Source organism: Ambystoma mexicanum, chromosome 6p (assembly GCF_040938575.1).
Source record: "Ambystoma mexicanum isolate Mex_15411 chromosome 6p, UKY_AmexF1_1, whole genome shotgun sequence".
Lineage (NCBI taxonomy): Eukaryota > Metazoa > Chordata > Amphibia > Caudata > Ambystomatidae > Ambystoma > Ambystoma mexicanum.
Genome location: NC_090935.1, coordinates 556,473,311 through 556,499,975, shown reverse-complemented (window position 1 = coordinate 556,499,975; position 26,665 = coordinate 556,473,311). Strand labels below are relative to the sequence as shown.

General features: G+C 45.1%; 1 protein-coding gene across 5 annotated transcripts in view; it reads right to left on the bottom strand.

The window, feature by feature from the left end:
* Positions 1 to 26,665, bottom strand: part of ERBIN (erbb2 interacting protein) — a 2,559,118-nt gene that overhangs the window by 1,500,225 nt on the left and 1,032,228 nt on the right. For all 5 annotated transcript variants that reach the window (XM_069627374.1, XM_069627371.1, XM_069627370.1 and 2 more), the window contains one exon: positions 25,698 to 25,761. In XM_069627374.1, coding sequence (XP_069483475.1) covers positions 25,698 to 25,761 — 64 coding nt within the window. The remainder of the gene's footprint in view (positions 1 to 25,697; positions 25,762 to 26,665) is intronic.

Here is a 26,665-nt window from a genome sequence, read left to right as displayed (position 1 = left end):
CACTAAAAGACAGCTGTAAAGACTGGAGGGGGTGTGGAGTTAAGTATTTCAGCCCCCTAGGTAGGGTAGAAGTATAGAGCACCCCGGCCAAGGTTCTTTATATGATAGCATGGGCGAGCAACCCAAGGCTGAGACTCTCAGGAGATGATGCAGGCTAGTTCTCAAGTACAGTTAATCCCAAAGCCCCCACACAAAGGAATGTCCACACACACTTGTGTGATATAACAGTTCTTTTATATAAAAGAGCAGATAGACAAAACTGTGAGGATGCCGCCCCACCTGGGCAACATGTAAAGGAAAAGTTTGTGTACTTTATCTTGTATTTACAGCCTAGTCCGAATATATTCAACAATGCTCTGCTTCTTTTTCTACAGTACCCACTACCCCAATGTACCTGGGAAGGCACAGGAGAACAGGATCGAAGACGAACCTGGGGATCCTGGATGATTCCAGAGGATGGAAGATGCTCTTCCTCATGACGGTACATTGGCAGGAAAAGTGGTTGAGTTTCTTGGCCTTAATCAAAGACACCCCTTGAAGATGGACCCCCTTTGGAAGGAGGACTCAATGGGATGTCGATGAAAAGAATAAAGCGGAAACCAAGCAGTGTCGGAAAGGCAGCACCTACAGCCTTTGCAGTGGTCTCTTGTAGACGGGTCGTTACTCCGGTTGTGGATATCCCATGAAGGTGAAACTTGCTCTGGACCCAGAAAAGGCCTGCCTGAGAAGGTAAGACCCTGGGCGGCCTCGGATGACTTTCAGTGGTGACTGGTGCAGTGACAGAGGTAGGTGTGGGGTTTTGGGATTTTGCGGTTTACCACCGTTCAGTTCTGCGGTTCTGCAGTTGCAGCACAGACCTATTGGTGGCTTCTGGTGACATAGACATGACCAATGAACCCTCAACAAGTCACAATACTCAGGACATCATCTTCGGATTTTGGTGGCGGGAAACCTGCCGGCGGACGCTCCATTGCAGGGAGCAATCCTGGCCCTTCTCCAGTATGGACAAGTGAACATATGTCGTGGTAGGAATGCCTCTTGAAGGATTTGTCAATGATTTACAGGTTTTCCAGCTCTGGGTGTGAAGTAGCACTATGCCAGGGTACCACCTCTTCTGGGCGAAACTCAGCAACTGGCTTCCAGCGGTCAAACACTCAGCTGGAACCTGGGGAACACAGATTCACTTATGGCTTCAAGATGTTCAAGCACTCCTCTGCTGGATCCACAAAGATCCCTTCTCCGGGCGGCAGGCACAGAGAACTGGCTTCCAGGACCCTTCGGGTGAAGAGCAGCAGTTGCACGATGTTCCCTTCTTTTTTTGCTTCATTAGTGCACAGCAATTTTTCACAACCCCAGCACACAGGCTGAAGAAACTTTACATGCTGAAGGGCATTGTTCACACAAGAAAATTAGCTAGAATGTAAAATGGTTCTTTACGGGCCTTTATTCTCAGATCAGCATACAAAAATGAATAAATGCAATGAAAATAATTAATGAATAAATGATTACTAAACATATGGAATGTAAAGAGTTTAAAAATATTTCACTGTTGCCAAAACTAACACTAAAAAGCTCCAGTAACAGGTCAGACAAATTGCTGTGTCAACGTGTCTGGAAGCAGTGCACCCACTCTTCCAAAAAAGCTATCTGTGTAACTGCTGTTGTCCCCTTCGTTTTAAGCCTCCCACAAATGCGTCGTGGCATTTTCCAGAACTTTCTGGCTTTCAAAGACTACCTGTTGCCAGTTCCGATGGGCCCTAGGACGGCGTGACCCATGTCAACCAAGAGACAAACATCTCCCTTTCTCAAGGAAGCGTGAAAAACACCATAACGTTCCTTCGGCTCTAAAATGTTATCAGGCACCAGTTGGTACCTTTATTCAAAACAGTCTTTGATGAAATGCAGACTAACATACCCGAGAAAAACATGTTTGCTATTGGAAGAATACAAACACTATTCATGGTTCACATTAAAATGCAGCTTTCAATGGGGCTTGAAGAGAATATTATTTATGGCTTTAGGCGTACCCAGAATGCACACACATGGGCGCTCATTTAGTTAAAAGCATTACAATCCACCCTTAGACATTTGACTTCCATAACTCAGTGGCACTAAAGTCTGCTTCTGAAACCAACAAAGCATTATAACTAAATTAAAAATATATTGACTACAAAAGCAACAGAAAATTAAAATCATAATTGTACAAATGCCAAACGTAAAATTCCTCCAACATCTGGAATCCAAGAAAACAACCAATCCCACCAATTCCCAATGTGGTATTGTGTCACTCGTTTTGTCAAGTCCTTCAAACTTTGGATGTGGTTTTCCACAGATTGGGAATGGTCACTCAAGTACATACACCACATTGCCTCAAATGTGTTATAGCCCAAATTATGTTTGAATAACAAACAATCAATAGCAACTCTAATCAGCAAGGGTGCTTTTCTCATAGCTTGGCGATCTAGAAGCAGTTCCCTCTAAGGCTGGAGAAGTACGACTCAACCTTTTCACTATTAAGCATGCAAACCTAATCAAAGATGTATAGCCTCCAGCAGCTAATCCCCAAACTCCGACCAATGCATATGTGACAAGGGACAAAACCTCTGCTTCTGACAACAAATGCACATTTGAATCACAGTCTGGGGATAGCCCTATAGATTCAAAAGATCTTTTCATTCAAATTAATGCTGGCTGCAAAGGAAACATTGAAGCAAGCTGTGTAAAATCACATGGTCCTCCGAAAACATTAGCTGTAAAAAAGCCATCCTACCGGAAGCTTTGCATAATTAAAAGGACTAGCAGATACAACTTGCTATCTCGGAGTGGGCACTGGACTGGCTGAACTCCTTCCTCTCAGAATGTCCCTCCTAGGTCACCCTGGGCTCTTTCCCCTCTCCTACCTCCAACTCTGACCAGTGGCATTCCCCAGGGCTCTAACCTCTCACACTGGCTCTTTAACGTTGAACTCGCTCCTCTTGCTCACCTTATCTCTACTTTCTCCCCTCACTTCCAGTGTTATGCAGATGGCACCCAACTCTTCTTCAACCTTACCTCTGGTGCTCCCCCCTTCTTCCTCTACCATTCCTGTATGCCTATCTGCTATCCAGTCTTGGTGTGCCTGTGGGATGTTTTGACCCACTTTTGCTCTGCTATGCGGCATCACTGTGTTATGATGGTGCCAGAAAACAGCAAAATGGCCGCAAAACCTTGATGTGCGCCAAAATCTTTGAAAATCGCACTTTGCAACGCACAAAAAGATGGCTGCCAATCTGCCACGCATGTTGTCAGTGGTGGAACAGAGCTCCCACTCCTGAAGTGTGTCACTGGGATCCACAACAAGTGAAATTGGAGTACAGAAGGAAAAAGCAGTGCTTTGCTAAATGAAACCCAAAATCTTGATTTAAATCCCTTTTTCTTTGTGGCTGAAACTTCAGAAGGCCGGTACAGAACACCCTCAAAAATTCAAAATTCTTGTTGGGTGCTACAATTCAATTAGTTTAAGAACTATTATGAACTTACAAAGTCCTGAAAAGCTGAACACAAAGGGATTTCCACAGCAAAAGTGGCCTGTCTGTGGATCTGTCAAAAATCTCTAGGTGCAGTACCCTGGGCCGCCTGAATGACAGCTGTCAGGAGCCTGCCTGATTAAACTTTAACATGTATAAACTGAAATCAAATGTTTGCAATCTAAAAGGCCCGTTACTGATAGTAACCCATGTTGTAATTATTTTGATCCCATGGTTTAAAATCTTGAATGAGATTTTTAGCTGTGATCTGATACAACAAGTTTGTTTTAAAATTCAACAGAGTAATAATTAAAATAAGCTTGGCTGAAGCTACCAAACTGGAATAACAGGTTTCCTCACATAAGGAAGGTCTTTGCCCCCAGCAGGAAATCACACAAAAGCTCTAATTATGGTGTTGGGAAAGAACCTGGTCTCCAGAGGCATGAGGCACAATAACCAGCTGCAACTAAGGAAATGTGAGGTGTGAGGACAGATGTAAATGGCCTCTGCCAAGAGCAAGCAGGGAGGAGACTGTTCCTGGACTACAGGGAGAGAAAAAGTGGCAGACCCAAACAACCATCTGTGGCTGAACATTAACAAAGAACATTTTTTTTTAAAGACATAACTTGCCAGTTAAAATTGTGAAAAATATAAAATAACAGATTTGTGAATGTAAATGTTGGCTGCACGTTGAGAGGCAGCAAAATCGTGTGACATGTTCTGGAAAGAAACGGAAGGAAATGTGATTTTACACAAAATGTATTCCTGCTAGAATTATGAAACTTTATACACTTATGCCCATGTACAACATGCACACTTGTAGAAATATGCTTAAAAAATTGGACATTGTGTTCCTGATGAAAAGGGCAAAATTCTGTGAAAAGCGGAGACAAGATCCCACAGCTACAGGGTTTTGAGGAGTAGCTGCTTTGGAAAATATGTAATCTGTATATGTGATTGTTATAGAGGTTGTACATGTGTTAATATGGATTGTGCCAAAAGTAGATTGTGTTCCAGGGGTTAGGGGTGCATTCTCAGCCTCATAAAATCACACCATAAAGGTGACACTGTTTCTCTCCTCCTATCAACGCAGAGAATAAACTCTGACCCAATCACTTGTCAAAAGGGGCACGCTTAGGCTAAACCGGCCCCCACACACACCCTTTATGATGCCTGTTCATAGCATAAATAGGCACAGCTCATCACACAAAAGGACAGACAGATTCACTCACTATCCCGATGCTGGTGGAGCACCCTGCTGCTGAACTCTACATCTTCCTTGCTCCAGACTCCAGAAACTTGGCAAACCCAGTGCATAGCTGAACCATTTTTAGCTAGGCCTCAAATTACAGAACCAGAACCACACAAACCTAAGGGGAAGCATCATAATAAAGCCGGTCTGCGCTATACTGCTTGCCTGCTGAAATAATTATCAGAACCAAGAAGGGCAGATCCAATCCAATCCTGTGCCATGCTGTGACCAGAGGGCCTTGCCGATCCAATCCAGTCCAATGTGCCCAGCTGTCTGTCTTAAACCAGATCCCATTACCTGACCAGTATCCCGACGGTTCCATTTAAAAACATACCCAGTGAGTATCTATAGAAAGAATTGTGTCACTGGCATATGTATTTTGCATAGTCAATCCTTATCTTAAACCCATTCTATCTTGTATTCAGAACCGGTAGTGTTAGGAGTATTTTTGAATGGTCAACTCTCTATCCAAACCATCCCATCTTCCTCCTGTATTAATACTGCTAAAACTATCTTTGCGCTGATCTTTTCTCATCTGAAGAAGGCGAGTTTACCAAAACGTCCATAACGCCCTCGGTTTTTGCGCTAGAAACAAAATTTCAACATCTGCTTGTAGCCAACATCCGCAGCTTTAAATCGGACCTACAAATCCAAATCAACAGCTTTTGACTGCTTCCGACTTTAATTTTAAGATTTCAAATTGTTTCTTGGTATTAAATCATTGCTTGTGTGCAACTATTCAAAGCGGCTCCCATAAAAATTTATAACAATTTCAGCGATTTTGACCACAATTAGTGTTTACCCAGTCCATTCCAAGGATAACTTTCAAAGCCATTCGGACAGCTTGACAGTCAATCCCGTTTTCTCTTGTGTTTGAAAGGGGGAAAGTGGGATCGATATTCTGTTTGAATTCTGCCATTCCTGAATACCTGCTCTCTCCTATCTCTTTACATTGCCTATTGGGGGTTTGAGGGGTGTGCAGAGGGAACCTTTAACCATAGTGCTATCCGATCTGAAACCACACACAAGTATTTTCTGTGCTGAATTGTTTGCTCACTATTACTCCTTGTGTATTAAAGAGATTATTCCGTGTTACCTCACCCCATTGGTGAGTGTGGTGTACCTATTAAAACCTATTGTGTTAACAATTTAAATACATAAATACATCTTTACCTTTGCAAACCAGCCTGATTCCTGGTTCAGTGTGACCGGGGGTGGGGGGGGTCCCAGGAGAAGGGTGTAATATGAGTGGTATATCGTTCAGAATAAATAACTTTTAGAGAAAAATAAATAAGGATTTCAGTTGTGCACTACATGCTAGGCGTTGACTTGGGTGTGTGCTGGATTGAAATCACTTACAGCTTGGGGGCTCGTCCGGGATCCTGAATTAGACATATCACTTGTGACAGTCTAACACAGCGTGCTAATTGACGGGGGCATACACCCTGTTGGGCTACCATACTGTGCTACACTATAGAAACACCATTCAATACAAATACTCAAAGGAGTTTGGCCGGTTTTACAAAAGTAAAGTAACCCTGAGAAAAGTCAGAATGAAATTAATATTTCCGGAATGGCGACCCCAGTGGAAATCAATATTGCAAAAGAACACCTACTGCACAAATTGTTTGTCAGGGGTGAATGGGTAGAGCAGGATGAGAATGTCTGGCTGCAGGAAATCAAACAACAAGTCACTGCCATAGAATTATATACATGGCAGGACCGGGGTCCACTACACCAGGCACTTAGTGAATTGTATATGGCCCCAAAAGTAAAAGAAGAGCAAATGTAAAATTGCCAAAATAGCAGTTTACCTATACCTTCACATTGGAGTAATACAGGAAAAATATGCCGAAAACCTAGATCGGGCAAAGAGGCAAATACAATCCCTAGAGAAAACCCAAACTGATTTGGACTCTGCAGAGCAAAGGCTACAAAAGTGCCAAGAATCAGAGAGAGAAACCAGACAGTACCTGATAAAAGTAAAGGAAGATATGGATCTCCTGCAGCAAGAGTAGGTAGAGCAAGATACCAAATTACTGACACTGCAAAAAGAGTGCCAAGAAAGGTTGGATTCTCTGCAACAGAGCCAACAAAACTAGAATTAAATTATAATAGAGCATGCTCAGGCCAGATAAGTACCCTGGAAAGGCAGATTGATGAACCAAAGGAGGAACATAAAATAGTGAAGAATCTCCACACTCAAACAGATTTTGAGGAGTGCCAGAAATTGTGTGACATTAAAAAACAAAGGGACAACCTGGCTGAGCAGAGGGGAACTCTATGTCAAGAGAGGGATGCCCTAGGCCAGGAAGTCAGCCATTTAAAAACCGAGCTAGAAGAAAATCATCAGGCCCATCAGGGGCTGGGTGTACGCAAAACGGACTATGAAAAGCTGTTAGAGCATACCAGGAGGGTGGAAGATGCTCTGGCAAAGAATAATCAGGCCAGTAAGGACCGAACTCAGGAGGCGAGTCAGCTGCAGCAAAAGCTGGCCCAATACTCCCAATGCAGGCAGGAAGCACAGAGAGACAATGAGGCTCTCTGTGGAAAAAAAATGACAGGCTCCATAGACAGATAGCCATGCAGGAAATAATAGAGGCCAGTAAGGCCTTAATAGAAGAACAAACGTGTCAGATTCTTGCATGCCATCAGGGAGTAGGTGCTGAGAGAGATGGGGTCAGATGGGAGAGGGAAACCCCAGAGCATAACCTCAGGAACCCTGGAATCAGAGACTTTAATCCCTTCGATTCCATGGACTCTGCCAACCCCATATCCACTGGCTTGCATGAACCAAGGGCCACGGGGATGGTAGACTTCAACCCAATGGGAAATATGGGGATAATAGGTCAGCACCTCCCAGAAATGGATGGGCAGGCATCTATGTACAGGTTCCCAAGTGCTAGGGCCATCTTCTCTGATCAGGAAGACTCCAGCCAGTGAGGGGAAAATCAGAGAACTGGATCCCCAGAAATATAACCTACCAAGAGATCAGGCGGTAAACTTTGGTGGAGAATTCCATGAGACTAGGCCCACCAAGAGCATACTGAAAACCTCTTCCCAGCTAGGACAGAGTGGGGGGTGGGGGGGAGTAGTACTCAATCCTGGGAACAAGGAAGTCAGAAGAATCTGAGCGCCACAGGTCCCAAGAGACTAGGCCCCAACATTCACATTCTGCCAGCCATTCCCAAGTTCGCAGAATCCAGGAGAGTGTAGAAGATCAGACAGCCACCTCCGGTTGCAGTGCCTCTGATTCAGAGGATGAGTGGACTAGGGTGACCAGAACTAAAAAAGCTAACAAAGTTAAGAGGGATTTACTCAAGGATCCCCTGAAGCAAATAAAAGCTATAAGGAGCGTCATCACGCCCTACCACAAAAATGTCAAATATTCGGTTTGGGAGCACCTCGAATTATTTGAGCAGATGGAGACTTTCCACCTGAAGGACAGCCAAAGCTGTATTCAGTACATAAACTGGACATTCTCCCCCCCTCGCCCGCCCCCACCACCCGCCCCCACCCCCCTCCCCACAACCCGCCCGCACGCCCCCAGCCCCCCCCACCCCCACCTACCTCCGAGAACTCCAGCATCTTTGCGGGGCTGGAGGATCAGAGCCATTCCAGATGGTTCACCTATAGGGCAGCCATCCTTAAACATTTTTCTATTCATAGGAACCATCAAGAGGCCCGCAAGGCAGCCTACAACTTACAATGTTGGGAAGAACAGGTCCCACAAGAATTTGTTCAGGGATTGAAACGCGCTTTTGCGCAGACCACTAGAAGGGTGCGCACTGACAGTAAGGAATTTGTGAACACCTTCTTTCATGCTCTCCCTAAATACATTATGACCCAGCTAGTGAGGGACTTTCATGAGAAAAGATCACTAGACTAGGTCATTGAACAAGCAACGTGCATCTATGAAGTACAGAAGCCGTTGGAAAGTACAAATATTAGCAAAAGCACCAAACCAACCAACACCCCTGCTGCTTCTAAGGTGGCAGAGGTGAAGGTTGCCCCCCATTTTAGATCTGGAGAAGGGTGGCCTAAAAACCTTCCCACGCAGAATCTGACCAACCACAAACCCAGAAGGCCCTCTGGCAAATCCCAAATGGGGAGCCAGGGAGGTAACCCCACAAATGGGACCCCTAACTCCCCGGACTACATCAGCCCACGTTACAAGGGCAACAGACCAATCCTGGGCTATGTGTGGACTCCCCCAGCCCAAAGGGGGGGGGATACAACCAGACACCTAGAAACCCAGGAAACTTCCCTCCTCACTTTCCCCAGGAGGGCAGTAATCCCCCAAATGCCGGATCAAATTTCTATCTCCAGTACCTACCAAACTTCAACCCCCAAAACAACCCTTCTTTCTTTCCCCACTTTCCCGAGCACAGACAGCCCAAGCCGGGAGAGGGGAGGCCAAGGGTGGAGGGGTACCCAAACTATCCTAACCGAGGGTATTATGCGAGAAGGGATAGTTACCCTTTCCAGGATCAACCCAGGGTAGAACAGAGGACCCGGTGCCAGCCAGAGCGGGTGTCCCAACTAGAGCACCAGGTCCAGAACATGGCACAGGATCTGGGTCACATACTGAGGGCTCAACAGAACCACTGGTTCCCAGGGAGGGGGCACAAGGGGAAGGGGGTGTAGAGCCTTAGAGGAAGCTTCCTTCCCCACTTGTGAAAAGCCCCTGGAAACCCAGGAACCGGAACCAAAATCTCCTGCCCCCGAAAGTCTGCAACCCAAGGAACAGAGGGTGGGTAGGAGAAATAAAGAGCCTAAAAAGGCCCATTTTGTGGAGGAGGTGCAAATCTTCCAGTTTGAAGGAGAGGGGTCCTCAGAGGATCCTGGGAAAATGATCTTCTCCTTCAGGGATGGGGGAACGCCTCCCAAAGAAAAATGGGTCCTAAAGGATCCAAATCCAGACTAGGTAGATGTGGGGACAGAGTTAAAACCGCCCATCAAACCCCAGAAAGACCAGCACGAAAATCCCCTTGTTCAAACCCATTTTGGTGACTGCCTCCAAAGGGGGGGGGGGGTGGGGGAGGCATCCCAGAAACGGAACCAGGGGAGCCCAAAACTTCCCCCATATCTAGCCGTCACCTTTTTCTTACAGGTTCCCAAGATCCCAAACAAAACCCAGCCCAAATCACCTCTGTCAGTATTCAAAGCTAGGAAATTAACCCACCAGTTGGCCAAAAATGTGCATTATCTTTGCCCCATTGAGGAAAAGGAGGGAAGATTTTATGCCCCGGTCCAAATACAGGGGCAATGTACAATTTTGGAACTGGTGGACACTGGATCCCAAGCCACCCTTCTGTCAAAAAGGTCCTTTGATCAGCTGAATTTGGGAAGGGGAGAGAAATACCAAATTCCTCTCACCCCTCTTCCTGGACAACTTCAGAACTTCGATGGGAAGGAAATTCCTGTCGAGGGGACTGCGGATTTAGACATTAAAATTGGGAGACACAGGGTGAAGCACCCGGTCATAGTTGTGACTCCAGAGGGCACACCATGTTTACTAGGGAATGCCATCCTGTGTAGATTGTCTCCCCTCAGATTGTGTAAACAAGGTCCTCTGGACCCAGACTAACCAACCAATAAAATTAAAACAGAGTGGCAACCATGTTAGTTTAAATGGCGAAAGCCACATGGTTGAACAAAAACCTGACCAAAATGAATTCCACTTCCAGAATAATCAAATCGCAGGCGTGACAGTAATTGCAGTAGGACAACAAACTGGTGATGGGGAGTCCCCTCCATTTCTGAAAATCAACCTTCCTTCCAGGCTCAGGTGGCATTCCACACTGGAAGGAAACACACTGAAATTCTATACAAATTCAAAATCAGAAAATCCCATTCCTATAGTCCAAAAAGACGAGAAATCAGCTCAAAGCTTGGCTGATATTCAGAAAATTGGAAAGCAGTTGTTCATCCCTATTCAGTTAAATGAGGGGAAGGACTCTATTCTCGCCCAAGTATGTGTGAACGGTAAGAGCTTCATCAGCGAGGCCATGTTCCGCAAACTCCCAAAAGATCCAGCCATTCCCACATTTAAACTGTTAGACAAATGGGAAATGGACCTGGAAACACCCAATTCCAAACATCTCCTGCCTAGCAGGTGTATGGTCAAAATTTCCATAGGCAACAAGAGCATAGTCCATAATTGTTGGGTCGCGTGAGATGTCCCTGCTGCATTTTATTTAGGCAGTGACATTCTCAACCGCTTTCCATTAGTTTGGACCTAATAAACTTCAAAGCTTGGTTGGTCCCGATTAGCGGGTAATCCCATGGACTTTGATGACCCAGAAAAAGCATTTAGGTCAGCTCAACTGCTGCCATATGCAGTTGAAATTCAGATTGGAGAGGAAGTCACCATTCTAGAACGGACCCGACAATTCTCACTGGAAGTAAAAATTAAGAGGAGAGAAACTGAAAAATCCTGACCCCTATGTTCATCTTAATGCTAATTTCCAACAGCAAGGGTTGGGGGTAAACCCAACACCACTAGTCAACATAGAACACAACACCATTCCAATAGAGGTGGATAACAGCGTCCTAAAGAGTATCACTCTGGGCGAAGGCACCATTATTGGAATGGCGGTTGATGACTGACATTGTTCCATAGATTTAGGTAATGAACTGTTAGGACCAATCCCCAAGGACTGTTTTGACAGAGATCGCGACAATGACAACACCAGACAGGATCTTCACCCGGCATGGGGGGAATTTCCTTGTGTGCTCTTCCTGCCCTTATGGTAAGGAAGATGTGACTTGAGAGTTCAGGAGGGATGATGTGATCTTTGAAGTCCACAAGGACTGCCTTCCCCACCTGAAACAATCAGTCCAGATCAACACTTTGACCAGGGACTTCAACCAGCTGGAGAAGGCCGCTGAGATAGCCAAACCAGAAGTCTTTCCAGGCTTTAGGCAGATGGTTGAAGAGAGTCAACCTAGCTGATGCCTGCAAGGCTCTGGAGCAAAAGCAAAAATTGAAACAAGTCGTCTTAGATATTCAAGCTCTCTTTGTGGTGAACTCATGACTGTGGTCGCACCAACATCCACACAACCACCATTCCCACGGACCCTGCCATGAGTGTTTGTGAAGCAATATTGCTTGCCTCTTGCATCAATGGAGTCCTTACTGAAATAATTAAGAGCCTTGAGTTCCGTGGGATAATTCGCCCAGTCCACAGCACCTTCAATAATCCGGTACTGGGGATTTTGAAACCTAACGACCAATGGAGACTGAGTGCTGACCTAAGGGAGCTCAACAAACGGGTCCATACTTCCAGATGGCCTCTTCCCTACATTGACCAAGGGCTGGCCCAGATACAGGGGTCAAATGTATTCACTGCCATTGACCTGACCAATGGGTACTGGACTGTACCTGTCAGTAGGGAGGACCAATACAAGCTGGCCTTTACCTTTGGGGGGCAGCAGTACACTTGGACCCGGACTCCCTTCAGATACATCAACTCTGGCAATGAATTTAACATCTTTCTACATAAGGCCATGCCCGACCGGGGTGAAAGGGGTAACCTGGCCTAGGTAGATGATGTTCTAGTCAAAAGCTCAACTGTGGAGGAACACAAAGCGGAGATCTGTTATGTCCTGACACAGTTGAGGGCTGCCGGAGTGAAACACTTTCCAAATGGCACAGTGGTGCAGAACCCGTGTCAATTTCTTGGGGCATGAGATAACTCCTCAGGGTCTCTGTTCCCAGGAAAAAAAAGCAGAAGCCCTCCAGAAAATAAAAGACCCCACAACCCTGCAGGAACCAAGGAGCCTCCTTGGACTAAGTAATTACAGCAGAAAGTTAATTGAGGATTATGCAGAGATCACAAGACCCTTGATCCATCTTTTGAAGGGGGGGGGGTCAAGCGGGAGTGGGGTCCAGAACAAACCAAGGCAGTAAGACAACTCAAAAGAAGCCTCTCACAAGTGCCTTGCCTAGCTTACCCTGTCAAAAACTAGGAGTTCTTGGAGACACAGTTCTCAAATACATGCTTGACTGCAGTATTATATCAAAAGCATGACAAGGTCAATAAAGTAATCTCCTATGCGAGTAAGACTTTATCCTCTATGGAGGAAAAATTCAACGATTGTGAGAAGGCACACCTGGCGACGGTGTGGGTATTGAAGAATTACCGCCCGTTTATCCAGGGAGAACACATCATAGTGGAGACTCCACGCCAACCTTTGCGGGCCGGAAATGTGAGTAATTCCCGAATTACTTCCTGGATTCTGTTAATGCAAGGCTTTCCTGTGGAGGTCAGATAAGGCCAAAACAAGAAGAGTCCCCTCGCGCAAGGTCTGACTGACTTGCATGATTGTGCCAGAGAAAACTGTCTCGAGGACGAAAGTCTTAAAATCAATGACAACATTGAGGCCTTCCTTAATTCCCCACACAAAGTCTATGAAGAGGACACGTGTGAGGGAATGCCCACTGTCTGTGGATGGGTGCTCCTACCATGTTGACAACAACCGGGAAAAAGAACTTGTGTTCCGTGTAGGGAATGCATGGGTGAATGATGCCCCAGGACCCTCTGCTGGGTACAAAATCTGTTCCCGAAGTAGTCAAGTGGCTGAGCTGATGGCTGTGCATCAAGCCATCCCCGCTGCTGTCCAACACCAACTCCACGAACTGGTCATAATCACAGACTCAGATTATTTACAGAATGGGTTCATGGAGCACCTGGTTAATTGGAAAACCAGAGGCATGCTATGTGCTAATAATAAACCATTGAAACATGGAAGATTGATACAAAATATTGATGATCTGGTCACCTCGAATGGGATGACCATCTACTGGAAAAAGATCAAAGGTCATTCTAAAGTAGAGGGACCAGACAAAACTGGAAATGACAGCTGATCAGCTGCCCAAAACCAGAGCCATCCAAGGGGATCCACTTGAGATAGAGTCCCTGTTGGGGGAAATACAGGTCACTGCTATCACTAGGTCCCAGAAAAATGCTCACAATGAACTCTCAACTGCACAATGGAGTAAGGAGACCCCAGATGCTGATTTGATTACAGCTCAAAAGGGGATCCAATAATTGGTAAGTTTTATCAACACTTTGAGGACCCCGAGAACTTTCCCATGACCGATACCGATTACATTGGGAAAGAGGACCTCAGAGTGTTGTTGAAATGCCCAAAAATGTTCCAAATCCAAGACGGTTTGTTGGTGAGGAAATCCATAGCTGGCCATGACCAGTGGCTGGTCCCTACCTCATTCTGAAGCCTGATGTGAAATGGTACATGACAGATTTGAGAGGATTGGCAAGATTGTGAAATTTTGGGCAGCAACTGGATGAAAGGTTGAGAGATCAGTTCATGGTGGAGTGCAGGAGCAGCAAGGTCCAAGAGAAGTTGTGGCCAGAAAATGACTCCCCCCTTTGGAAACGGTCCTCTGAGTGGCCAATGAAGTTGAACACAGAAATGTGTTTTGAACACTTGGAAGCAGAATGAAACAAACTACTATGAAGGACACAGAAAATACTCAAAGTGGGATTGTAGAAACGGTTGAAAATTCAGACAACTAAGAAGTGGGGACCAGAAGAGTGAGTTTACAGAAAAAGGTCACCACGTGGAGGCAATTACAGGACAAAATATCAAGTGCCACCAAGGAGATGCAACAAGTGTGATAGCGCATCTCATTGGGCAAACAACCGGGCACATCCAGCTATCCGCATCATATGCAGACTATGCTATGGAAGGGTTCACGCGGCCAGGTGCTGTAGAAGCTGGACTAGCACAGTGAATTTGGTGAATGAGATACATGAATACGCAGAGTACAGCATCTATACAGTTGGTGATGAAGTCCTAGGAGACGTGGAAGTGAACAGAGTACAGGTTGTGATGATACACCCTATTGGAGGAAATTATATTGAAGTTTAATCACAAGTATTTATAAGAAGTACACATTAATTCAAAAGCATTTAGGGGTGTAGAAATAGAACTATTTGGATGTTCCAATTGACATTGCTAGTCAAATGCAGACAAGTTACAGGAAAAATTTATATATTTTTTTTAAAATGGGAACAGTGCCTACAACTTTTGAGCTGAGCCCAATGGAAAAAATGGAGGTGAAACTGGATCCAATAGCACAGGAGGCCGTCGTGTCAATAGGAGAGGTGGAACAGGTGAGCATACCGCAACTGCAAGAGAAAGTGTACAGAGATAAAGTAGGATGTGTAAAGGGTGTGGGTACACCAAGTCAGGTTAACAGCAGGATCAGAACCAATGCAAAAAACTGTAATTAGTGAATATATTTAGATTAAACCTCCCAATAGGGAACTAAGAGCGCTTGGTTGGCTCAGTGTCAACCCTGAAATTTTTCTTTATACTAGACATCCTTGTGCAAAGGGTTTCTTTCCTGATGCGCTCTGAATAAATATATTAAAATGTCAAATTAAGTATAAAGACAGTAAAACGTAAAGAAGCTAAGTGGGGGCTACCCTTTATTCATTTTTTATAATCAAAGTTTATGCCAACAACCATGCCACCTATGTGCCAGTCTCCTCCTTATGCACCCTTACAACGAGGAAATGAGTGTTGAAAGGAACAATGTTCTTTTGGGATCAAGAATGTGAGAATGAATGTGTTTATATTAAGAATGCACTGGCAAATGCACCTGCCTTGGACAACTATAAGAGAAAGGAAAACCAAAATCACAACAGACGCCAGCAATGATGGTTTAGGTGCAGTTTTGACAGTTGAGATTGGAAGAGAATATGTAATAGCGTCTGCGTCAAGAGTGCTGAAAGCTGCAGAACAAACCTATGCCACAATTAAAAATTAAACATTTGCAATCAAACGGGCAAACGACAAATTCAGAATGTTCATTTGGGGAACCTTTTTTGGAGGTATACATCAACCACTAAGCCCTAGTAGAAATATTGATGTTGAAAGGGTTAAATAAATTATCTACCAGAATACAGATGGGTGACGAATCTGCAAGAATATAACTTCCGAACACGGTATACACCAGGAGTAAAAAATATGCATCAGACTGCTTTTCTAGAGAAAAGAAAGAAAAGAAGCAGCAAGTGGTGAATAACAGGAAGTGACGTTAGCAACAGTGGATCGAGCAATTCTAGAAAAAGAATGGAGAACAGCCATGGGGAATGGTACAGCTATAACAGCAGTGATCAACCATTTTAATGAAAATAGCCTTAGTAAACAGTTGATGAAACAAACATGGCAGCTTTGTGGTAGATCAAGTATAAACTATATGTGCAAGACAACATACTGAGAAGGGGAGAAAAGATTACATCACCAGAAGGTATTGGGCATCTTATAATGATACTGGGTCATCAAGGAATTAGGGAAAGGATCAGAAGTGACTATTGATGGCCGGGATGGGACAAGCATATTGAGAGAGCTGCAGAGACTATATTCCTTGTGAGAAAAGTGAAAAAGTATGCACAAGTTACCAATGGCTGGGACAGACATACCAGGACAACAATTGGAGAAGTTAGGCATGGATGTAGGCAGTGGCCCAGATAAGTGGCGTAGCTATCCTTTTTATGCATATAAAAGCTGTGAAAACGCCCACATTACATTTTTTCTTGCATATCATTTACACTGATAGGCTATAGACATTTATGTAACACCTTCCTCTTTTAGCCTATGGATGGCACTGCATCACTTCTTCGGCAAGGGAATGTGTGCTCCACAGTGCCATGCCCAATGCAGCACGTTACACAAACCTCAAGGTATGTAGCCTCCTGGTCATTCACATGCAGACATGTAACTGTAGTTTGTGTTTAACACTGCCTCACAACCCTCCTCCCATGCTGAATACAGAAGAGGGTGGTGGTAGGTAGTGATTACTGTTCAAGCCCCATCAAACTTCCTTGTCACCACTTCACTATGTTGGGACCACAGGATCGAACCGATAAGGTTCTCCTCTATGGAGGCCGACTTTCCTCGTTAAGTTGTCATTCCTGGGAAAAGAAACAAATATGGGAACTGACTGGTTCGGGCAAAAAGGCAGAACCGACATCACCTGGTATTCTCCAAGCTGTGGACAGAAGATAACACCGTATTAGTATGGATTTAGTTTCCCACTTCGTTTTACTCATAGGCAGGTTACACTGCTAAGTGAGGAAAATCTAGGAACAGGATACGCTTGCCTGGGTGTGAAGGAAGTCCATAGATCAAACAAAACAGACCAACGGATGGGAACAGCGGTTGTGGGTAGTTGGGGCCTAGCCCGGGCGGCAAAGGGCAAAAACTAAGGGAAAACAGTAATCCACAAAGTCACAAAACACTGAGTCTAATCCCAAATCCAGTCGAAGTGGAGAATACAGAAAATCCAGATGGGTAGTTGAGCTGAAGCAGGTGGAGAGTTCAGGAGTCGCAAGACAAATGGCAAACCAGAAGCAGTGTCAGGAGACATGCCACAGAGTCTTGTACACAAGGGAGCATATTAGGAGCCAAGCATCAGAGCCAAGGATAATTCAGAGGCAGGGTCAGCAGACGGGCCAACCAGTTTGATATAAGTAGGTGCTGCGGCGAATCAAAAAAAGAACACTGACACAGACAGGCTGAGCGCAAATGGCACAAACATACAATCCTCATCTTAAAACATTATTTAAGTTGTGCCTAGCAGCCTACTCTGCAGCTGTGAAAGCAGCCAAAACATATCTCCAAGAAAATTGAAACAGCCCTATGCCAACCTAAAGCCCAGTTTTCAGCAGTCAAGTCTTTCTTCTTCTGATAAACTTACTTCAAGTGTTAGACCCACACAGAAACTGTGTGATGATCTATCCCAATTTTTTATCACTAAAATTAGTCATATTCGTCAAAACATCTTGAAGGCTGCCACCGTCTTCCAGTAATGACAACTGCTCTAACCATGTGGTAGTTCCAGTAGGATCATCTAAAATGTTGATCTTCCCTATGTTCTCGGAAGAAGCAGTCTTGGCTGCTATCCTTAAGATCAAATCATGCTCACCGTCCGACGCTGTGGCTATTATGAAAAAGATCTCCCCTCATCTTTTTAGGAGAAATCACTGCTGCTATTAACTCCTGTCAGTCTGGAGTAATTCCGTCCGAGCTGAAAGCTGCAAGGGTGATCCCTCTCTTAAAGAAGCCATCACTTGACCCCACCGTTCTTGCCAAGTTCCACCCGATCTCTCTTCTCCCCTTTCTCCCTAAGCTTTTGGAGTCCCTGCTGTCCTCTACTTTCTTCGTTTTTGGCGTCTTCTCGTCTCCTTGACCTTTGCGCAATCCGGCTTAAGACCTGGCAGAGGCACAGAGTGTTCTGGTCTCTGTCCAGGACGATATGACCAGGCTGGTGGACTCCGGTGGGGTGGGTTCCCTGAATCTATTAGATCAGCGGCCTTGGACACTGTCGACCACCCCATCCTGCTCGTCTCGTCTTGCCCAGATGTGTATATCTGGCCAGGCACTAGCCTAGTTCACCTCGTTCCTGGCGGATCGTACTCAGACACTCTCCATGCCACCTTTTCCATCTGCTCCCTGCCATCTTAGTTGCAGAGTTTCGCAGGGCTCCTCCTTGTCTCAGATTCTATTCGACATATACATCTGGGCACTTATGGGTCTCATCCACTCCGTCGGCACCAGGTGTTATTCCTATGCGGACGACACTCCGATCCTGATACTTTTAGATCTTGATCAGGCTGAGATGTCGTGCTTACGGAGATGCCTGACCGCCATTGGTAAGTGGATGAGCCACAATTGGCTCAAGTTGAACAGATTAACAAGTAGGGGTCCTGGGAGTCCCTCTGCCAGACATTAGTCCTGGTTACGAGAGACTTACCCAGAGTCTTCAGCTCACTATCTTTCACAGAGAAGAAATATCCCAAACATATCAGGTCTTTGTCCTGCCCTGGGGCAGTCCAGCACCGAAATGCTAGGCAATTCTCCTCTGAACAAGAGTACCAACAGAAACCCCAGACACGTGTTTCGGTCTGGTTGGACCTCATCAGTAGGGTGGATCTGTGCCTCTCTAAGAATAGTGACAAGGGGTCCACGTCTGGATTCCCCTAGTAACTTAGGGTGAGACCCAAAGTTACTTAAATATGCAAATATGCAAATTAACAAGGAGGGGTCAAGTTGAACAGAGACAAAACGGAGGCCTTGGTGGTGGGATGTCCTCCCGATCCTTCACTTTGGGTCTCTTCTTTCTGGCCTCTCTCTATATTGGTCCCCTCCCGTTCCTAAGAGGAAGGTGAAAAACGTGGGTGTAACACTATCTGCTTCTTTATCTAAGGATCGTCAAGTTGCAGCCATATGCCAAGCAGGACATTTTCAGCTGAAAGTTCTAAAAAAAATGGCTACCTTTGATCGCTGAGCCTTGCCGCCCTCTAGTGGTAGCTGCTCAGATACTATCTCGGTTGGATTGTTGCAACTCTTTATATCTGGCCCAACCGAAGGAGCTTATTCAGAGACTACAGCGTTTGATAAATTTGGCAGCCAGAATGGCCACTGGTTTCCCCTATGGAACACATATCTCCCCTATATTAAGATCCCTTCATTGGCTCCCCGTGACATAACGTGTCAGGTTTAAGGCTCTATGCATTGTGCATCAGGCCTCACATAATCAGGGCGCAGCGTTTCTCAAGGCTAAGTTTGCACGTTACCATCCCAGTCGCCAACTGCGCTCTGCTATGGCGCACCTACTTATTGTGCCCTCCTACCGACGTACGTGTATCGGAGGACGTGCCTTTTCTTTGCAGCCGCCACATTATGGAATGAGCTGCCACTACCTATAAAGAAACTTTCAAATCACTTTGCTTTCAGGAAAGCGATTAAGATTTTTTTTTTTTTTAGATTGCTTGGTTCTAACTGACTTGCCCGCTGTGGATGCTGCCGTCTCCAGCGCCAAGATGCCTCAGAGCAACGGTTGCGCTTAAGAAATGACTAACATAACTTTCCATCTTCCATGTTCCCTAATTGACGAAACTAAGGTGCTTTTCAGTCAGCAAGTCCAAATCAAGATCAGTCCACTGTCCAAACTAAGATATCTCAACCCTATCAATATAAGGAAAACAAAAGTACAGGAGAATGACACCCTTTCATCAGTGAGGTGATTTTACACCAAGTCAGTTCAATACATTATTCATAGGTAGTGCTTGATAACAACTTTCACCAAATCATACAGTTCTGAGACTGGGTTCTACCGAGTTTCAATTGATTATTCCTTCTTTCCTTCTTGCTTTCCTCTTATCCTGTTTTGGTTAACTTTGCCTCTCTACTTTAAGAGGACCAGTGTGTTCCTTTCTCTTTATTCTAACGTAAGATCTTCCTTTCATTTTCAATGTCCACTCTTCACCTTGACAAGGACTTGACATTTTGTCTTTATTGGGACAAGTCGGAGCGTTCCAGTAATGATTCTTACTCTCTTTAGGTATTCTTAATACTTTGTTGTGACTGGAACGTGCATGGCCGTTCGTTATCTTCAGTAGCCCTCCCGGGTCTCCCGTTTTCCCAGTTACCTGGATTGTTCAGAGATATCACCGGGCCTCGTAGCAGGCTTGGACCTTCACTTGTCAGGTTAGCCTCTTGTTTCTTTGGCAGTGTCAAGAGCATTCTCTCTGTTCCTTCCTGGGTGGGCTAACTCCAGGAAATCTCAATGGGAATGATACAGGCGTCATTAATGGACCTCCAGGTCAGCGACATGTCAAAACTCTGGTAAGGCTCAAAATGCCTTGTATTCGCCTCGGTTTCTTGCGTCTCTTCTCTTTTGTCATGCAGTACATTGGGAATAGTACCCAAGCTTCCCTTAAGCATCACATTCTGCGTGTCCACGTTTTCCTCAGCTTATCCCAGACAGTTGATTCGAAACATCCGGGCTCTCTCTCGAGATCTCCACGTTTTAGGACGCTGCCATGGGACTTCCACAGCGTACTGTCAAAGTCTTTCTTCACAGTTTTGCTCATACTCTGTATTCTTCATGTGGTTTTCTTCATCTCAGTACCATATACGTTTTCCTTCACAGGGGATTTGAAGGACAATAGCAGATTCTGACTTAATCTTCATTTCTTTCTACACAGGATGTTAATGAAGGAGGGTTGGTGAAATATTGCCTAGGGAGTTCCTCACAAGAACAGGAGTCCTTGTCCCCAGAGGGCGAGTCTCCCTGTGAGGTTCTGCGTGCCTCTACCCCCAAGGAGGGTATTGCTTAGCAGGCTCACCTCCCTAGCCTCACAGGGATAGGCTCCCCCTGAGGAGAAGTGACAGAATCCTGTGATTCGTCAGAGATAAAGGGCAAACCAGAGGCAGGGTTGCGTAACCAGCCAAAGATTGTGGTATTCAAGAAACTGATAAAAATAGAGTCACAGAGGATAATTAAGTACGGGTCACGTACTTCATTTAAGAAGCGCAGAGGAACATCTGTGTCTGGCTTTTCTCCTCTCCCAGGGCTGGCAAAGGGCGTTCCAGTGCCTATACTGCCAAAACATGCCAGTATAGCAATGCGTGTGACCTGTTCGTTGGTATTCTGCTTGCACCGATTCCATGCCGGGTGTATGCTCGACGCTGCACCAGTTTGTGTCTGAGCGCGCCGGTTGCGGCTGTGGATTCAGTCCGTCCTCCACAAAGCTTAAGGTGTCCCCCTTAGTATTTGGTCAACAACTGCACACCATGTTGCCCACATGTGATCAGGGGATGCTGTGCCCACTGAGAAACCTGAAGGTGTCTCACCCGCTAGTCCCCAGGGATCTGTTATACAGGTGGCCAGGACACGGCCAAAGCTTTTGGATCCAGTTCCTGGGGGTATACCAGTGCAGGAGGATCACCTGGATGAGGGGGTCTTCAGGGCGTGGAAGTGGGACACCGAAGGGCGAGATGCGGTATCCCCTTCCCTGTAACACCTTTCCCCCCATCTTATCAGGTAGGGTACCTAGAAGCTCAACCTCAAACCCCTTTCCCCAACACAAACTTTCTTAGGGACAGTTCATCATGAGAGGATGAACAGACTAACAATAGAGCCATATTCCTGACATGTAACACCACCATGGTTAGGTAAGGTCGGGCAATTACTGATTACACGCACCTCACTCCCATTACACTTCCCCACACTGATAAAAGGCAGAGCACGAAAACACACTCTGAGTGAGGAAAATCACACGAGGAAGCAGCAGTTCCAAGAGGGCAGTTTAACACAAGAAGAAAGGCAGCAAGCCTGGAGAGGGTTGCAAGGAGCGAAGTACCCTTGATTCCTAGGAAACGTTATTTTCAAGAACCTTGGAAAGTGAGAATCCCAGGACCGGGAACTGAAGCTGAACAATCGTATGCTGTGCCTCAAAGGTACCCAGAGCTCTCCAGCACCGATAGGCGAGGAGGAGCGATTGCTGCTGTGGTACTGTCCTTGGCTCATGCAAGAAAGCTGCGCCAGTAAAAGAGGCACAGCCGGTGAGCCGGAGAAACCGATAAAAAATCCGCTTGTATTTGAACCAAGGTTGCAAACAGCAACATTGTATGAAGACATCCACAAAGAACGACATGTTTGAAGTGCATGTAATGAGAGGCGTGAACAAGTGTAAACTAAAGGAGTGAATGTACTTTGAAAGTGTGTTCCGGTGCCAAATAGGTGCGCATTCAAAGGTCTTTGTTAGGTATCCAACTGAATAGCGACTGCATTGTAAAAAAGGAACTTGGTATCAAAGTGGTCCTGCAACGGTTCAACCTAAACCCTGTGCACATTCGAAAGTCTTCAATAAGTATAAAGTGAACTGCAATTGGTCTAAGCCCAGCTGAGGGAGACTAATTGAAAGTGGAAACGGATCTGAGCCCGGCTGAGGGGTAAACGCGGTGAACAGTGAGTCACCAGAGAAGGAATATTTTTGAAACTTTAAAATAAAGGGATCCATGGTGAGGCACCTGAATCATATTGTAAGAAAATAACTTTGTTTTGTACATCAGGACCTCTGAACCAAGAGATTTATGAGAAGAGAGACTTGGGCACAGAAGGCCAGGATGCTGGAATTGGAACGGTGTCCTTGTGTCGAAGAAGCCAGTGTGCGCTTGGTTCGTGTAAACCGCCTTGCCCAGTGTTGAAAACGTGGGAAAGGGAGGCCAACGGCCTGAACATCCCGACTTATTTTGAACTTCACCCCCACACTATTTGTAAATTAGTAGTAAGGATTGGCAATAGGTTTTTTTAGTATAGGCCCTTTTAGGTTGACAAGACTCCACTAGGACTGCATTCTTTATTATTTGATGGTCGTAGCTTGCTCCCATCTTTAGATTTAGATAGGCATTTAATCACACCCTTGTTAAAGTTCAATAAACACTCTTGAACTGTGGTCACTTGTGTCCGTCTTACTTCCATACCATACCTTCCCTTACACCACATTCACCTGGACAGCTTTCTTCAATTGGACCGATAGCACGATTCTCACCCAATGCCTGAGGGTCTTAAATCCATGACTAATCTCATGGTCCATTTTATTTAGCATTGTCACACACCCAGAAAATACATCTGAATTACGTGGGCTGCTTTATCTTGTAGTCGGCATGGGAGGTGTTTCTTACTTTACTTTGCCTGCTTCCTCTTTGGTGAATGTTTGTCAGAGGTTAAATCATGTTTTAAAACACTGCAATGAAGGCCAGTCACACTCATCAAAATACAATGGAAATATCACAGGCCACTGAGTTTTTGTGCCTGATCCACAAAGCGGTTTACACGGGATCCGGCCACTGAAAAATGCTTTTTCTCTTAATGCACTAATTGGGCTAAAGATACAACATGGGGAAGCCAAACAATAACACAGGTTTACGAATTAAAGCCAAGATGAGTCTAAAAAGTACCAATAAGGCTCTAATCACAGCTTCACCTCTTAACTAAATTGTTTTCTGTCTGATTAGATCTTTTTATCTCACTGTGCCATATCATATCTGTTAAGGTTGGAACACCAAGTGTGGGCTTTATGTTGTGGGGAACAAGTGGGTACAACACAACATGGGAGTCTTACACACTCAGCTCATGTTTGGTGCTTAAAGCAGAGCCAGACCCACTAAGCCAGCTCTTGCTCAGCTTAACTCAGGAATTCCCTAGCCCGTGCCAGTCCCCATCTAATGTGCACACAGTGGCACAAAGACCCTGCATGGTCTGTGCCATTCTGCAGATATTAGGAAATATGTGCATAGGGAAAGCGACAGCATCTGTAAACTAAAGGTTTATTTGGGGTATTAAAGGTTTAAGGCTGTTGAGCATCTTGGTACCATCTATATCTGGGAGCTTCGTGTGACATGTCATTCTTGAGGTGCTGCGGAGGTGGGCTATGCACGATTGCTGTTTTGGACTGCTGAGAAATCAAACTACTCTTGAAATTGCATTCACTCTTCAATTATAAAAATAGGGAATACAATACTCCCACCTCAATCTTATCTGGAGCACTTGTAGGTGGTCCAATATGAGTGGTGCCACTCACATACTGCTTGGTGTTAAATGATTTGTTAACAAGGTGGACAGAAGTACTTATGGCACTGTATGTCACCACTAGGAAGGCAATTGAGTTTCTAAAAGAAATATGCAGTACAAATAGGCAGAGATGAAAAATTATTGTGTGATCATGCCGTAGAACACTGCACCAGTGTGATAGATCGCCCTCAGTCTAATGCAATTGTATAAAGTTAGAACAGGGTTACCAAAGAAATAATAAGATGGGCAAACAGAGATGGGAAGGATGCAGTCAAATAAATGATAGTGAAACATAGGTTCACACACATTCAACCACAGGAATATCTCCATTTAAATTTAGTAGAGACAGGAAACCAAACATATTGGTCCCAGCATGGGTCAAAAGAGGGAGCAGGATGGAGATGAAGACATTGTACAAGGTAGAATCAGAGAAAAACAGAATAAAGTGACATGACAGATCCAGAGTAAATAATAGTGACTGTCCCCAAGTACTGGAGTGGGTACAGGTATAGAAGGGCAGTAAAAACTACAGGCAAGAGGGTGTGGAACATGGAAAGAGTAATGTGTAATGGTCATGAGAAGTGTTTTTCAAGACCACAAACAGGAAAGGGGAAGGAGTGATCAGAGAGTGAGAGCTTCCTTGTTTTACAGAACAAATATTGAACATATTATGTCAATATTTGGTAGAAAATAAAAGAGGCCGAAACACCTACAAGTATAGGGTTGGTGATGAGTTTTCGCAGAAGGAAAGGAGATGTGTAGTGATGTTATGTAGAATGAAGGGGGATCAAGTCAAGAGCGCAGAGAGACGTTACTGGAAGATGGCAGAGCTCGTCAGTCCCCATTACTTCTTTACTAAATACATATTTTAAATGTAGTCTCTGTTCTCTGTAGATGGTACTATCGATGGAAAAAGGGGAGAATCCTTCAAAGGATTTTTAGGTGAAAGTAGCATCTTTTGTCAACTGCATTGGCCTTTAAGATGATAAAGCCTGGTCGATTTTAGCCCATAGGTTCCCCCCACCCTCAATGGGCAGAGGAGGAGAGAGCTCCCATAAAAGAAAGCTGGAACGTGGCTACCCACAAGTTGGGGCCTCCTTCACCATGGTAGCCTTCGATAATGTCGAACCATGCATTCACTTACTGCCACCATGCAAATTAAAGCTAGAGGCAAATAAACTATTGCCAGACATATGGAGTAGCATTTGGGTGCCAACAACCGCAGAATGACAATGGGTTTGCTGAGTAGTCAGCAAAATTGCTACTGTGATATTTACTTAGTAGTCTTTAATGTGAAGGCTAGCACAACTAAACAAACCCTAGCCCCAGGTTCTGAGAAAAATTTGCCAACAATTCTTTAGGCAAAAGAGTGGCCGATCCCTCTCAGACTTCAACTCTTAGCAGTCTATTGCTTCCTTTCAAATTCAAAAGACAGATCTTATTCAGCTGCAGAGCTGCATTTGATACTCTGTGGATCAGAAAAAGATTTAAGGATCAAGGAGGTGTAATATGCAAAGCTGCACCACATAGCAAAACTCACCACTTCTGTGAACTCATTACTTCCCAAGTCCAGCCTCTCCAGCTGAGTAAGTCTGTTCATGGTTCTGCAAAGAGAAGGTTAGAGAATTAGGTTAAATAATATGAAAACTTCAGGGTTCAGAGTATACAAAGTGTTGAATCATCTTAATTTGCATTAAATAATTGCATTGCATGTAAACGATATGTCATTGGTAAAAGCTTACATCAGAAATCAACAATTGGTGCTAAATCAAAAACATGTGTAATTCGCCATCTTACAAAGGAACGATTTAGGGTGTACATGGAGATGTGATATCCAGATTACACTCCACAAATCATACTGATTTTTTTCTGTTGTCTAATAAAACATGAACATGGGCCTTTTTATCTTCGGATGGTGAGAAAGCAAGATGGTTTAAAGGACGAAATAGGAAGAAAAGTGGAGGTTATTAACTGTCATTAGTAACCGGAGGTCCGTGCGTCCACGGGATACACAAACGTGACTGATGCACTAAGTGATTGGCTCGTTTCCGAGCCATACCACGTAACAATCCCGTGGACACATACGTGCCTGCGTTTGTTTCCGACGGGGGGGCGTGGCAGCCCCTTAGCCAATGAGGAGGCTCGAAATGGGGCAATTCCTGCTCCAAGCCTCCCCAAGGCTGGAGGCTGCCTTCGTCCCCTGCCGTGCCTCAGGTAAGTTTTTTTCTCCACCCCTGCAAACCATCCCCTCTACTGCCCTCCCACCCCACTTACCTTCTTTTTTCTTTTTCTCAGGAGCAAACGTGCTGGGAACACTTCCGCTCCCGTAAGGCCGCCATGAAAAGGGAAAACTGACTACGTTTTCCCTTTCCCAGCGGCCATTTTTTCACTTTTTTCTTCTGTTACGAAACGCAGCAGTGTTTCGGAACAGAAAAATTCCATTAGTACCCCGGTCTAACGGGCCGGGATACTAATGGCTATAAGACCCTCAGCAGTGGGCCAATACCA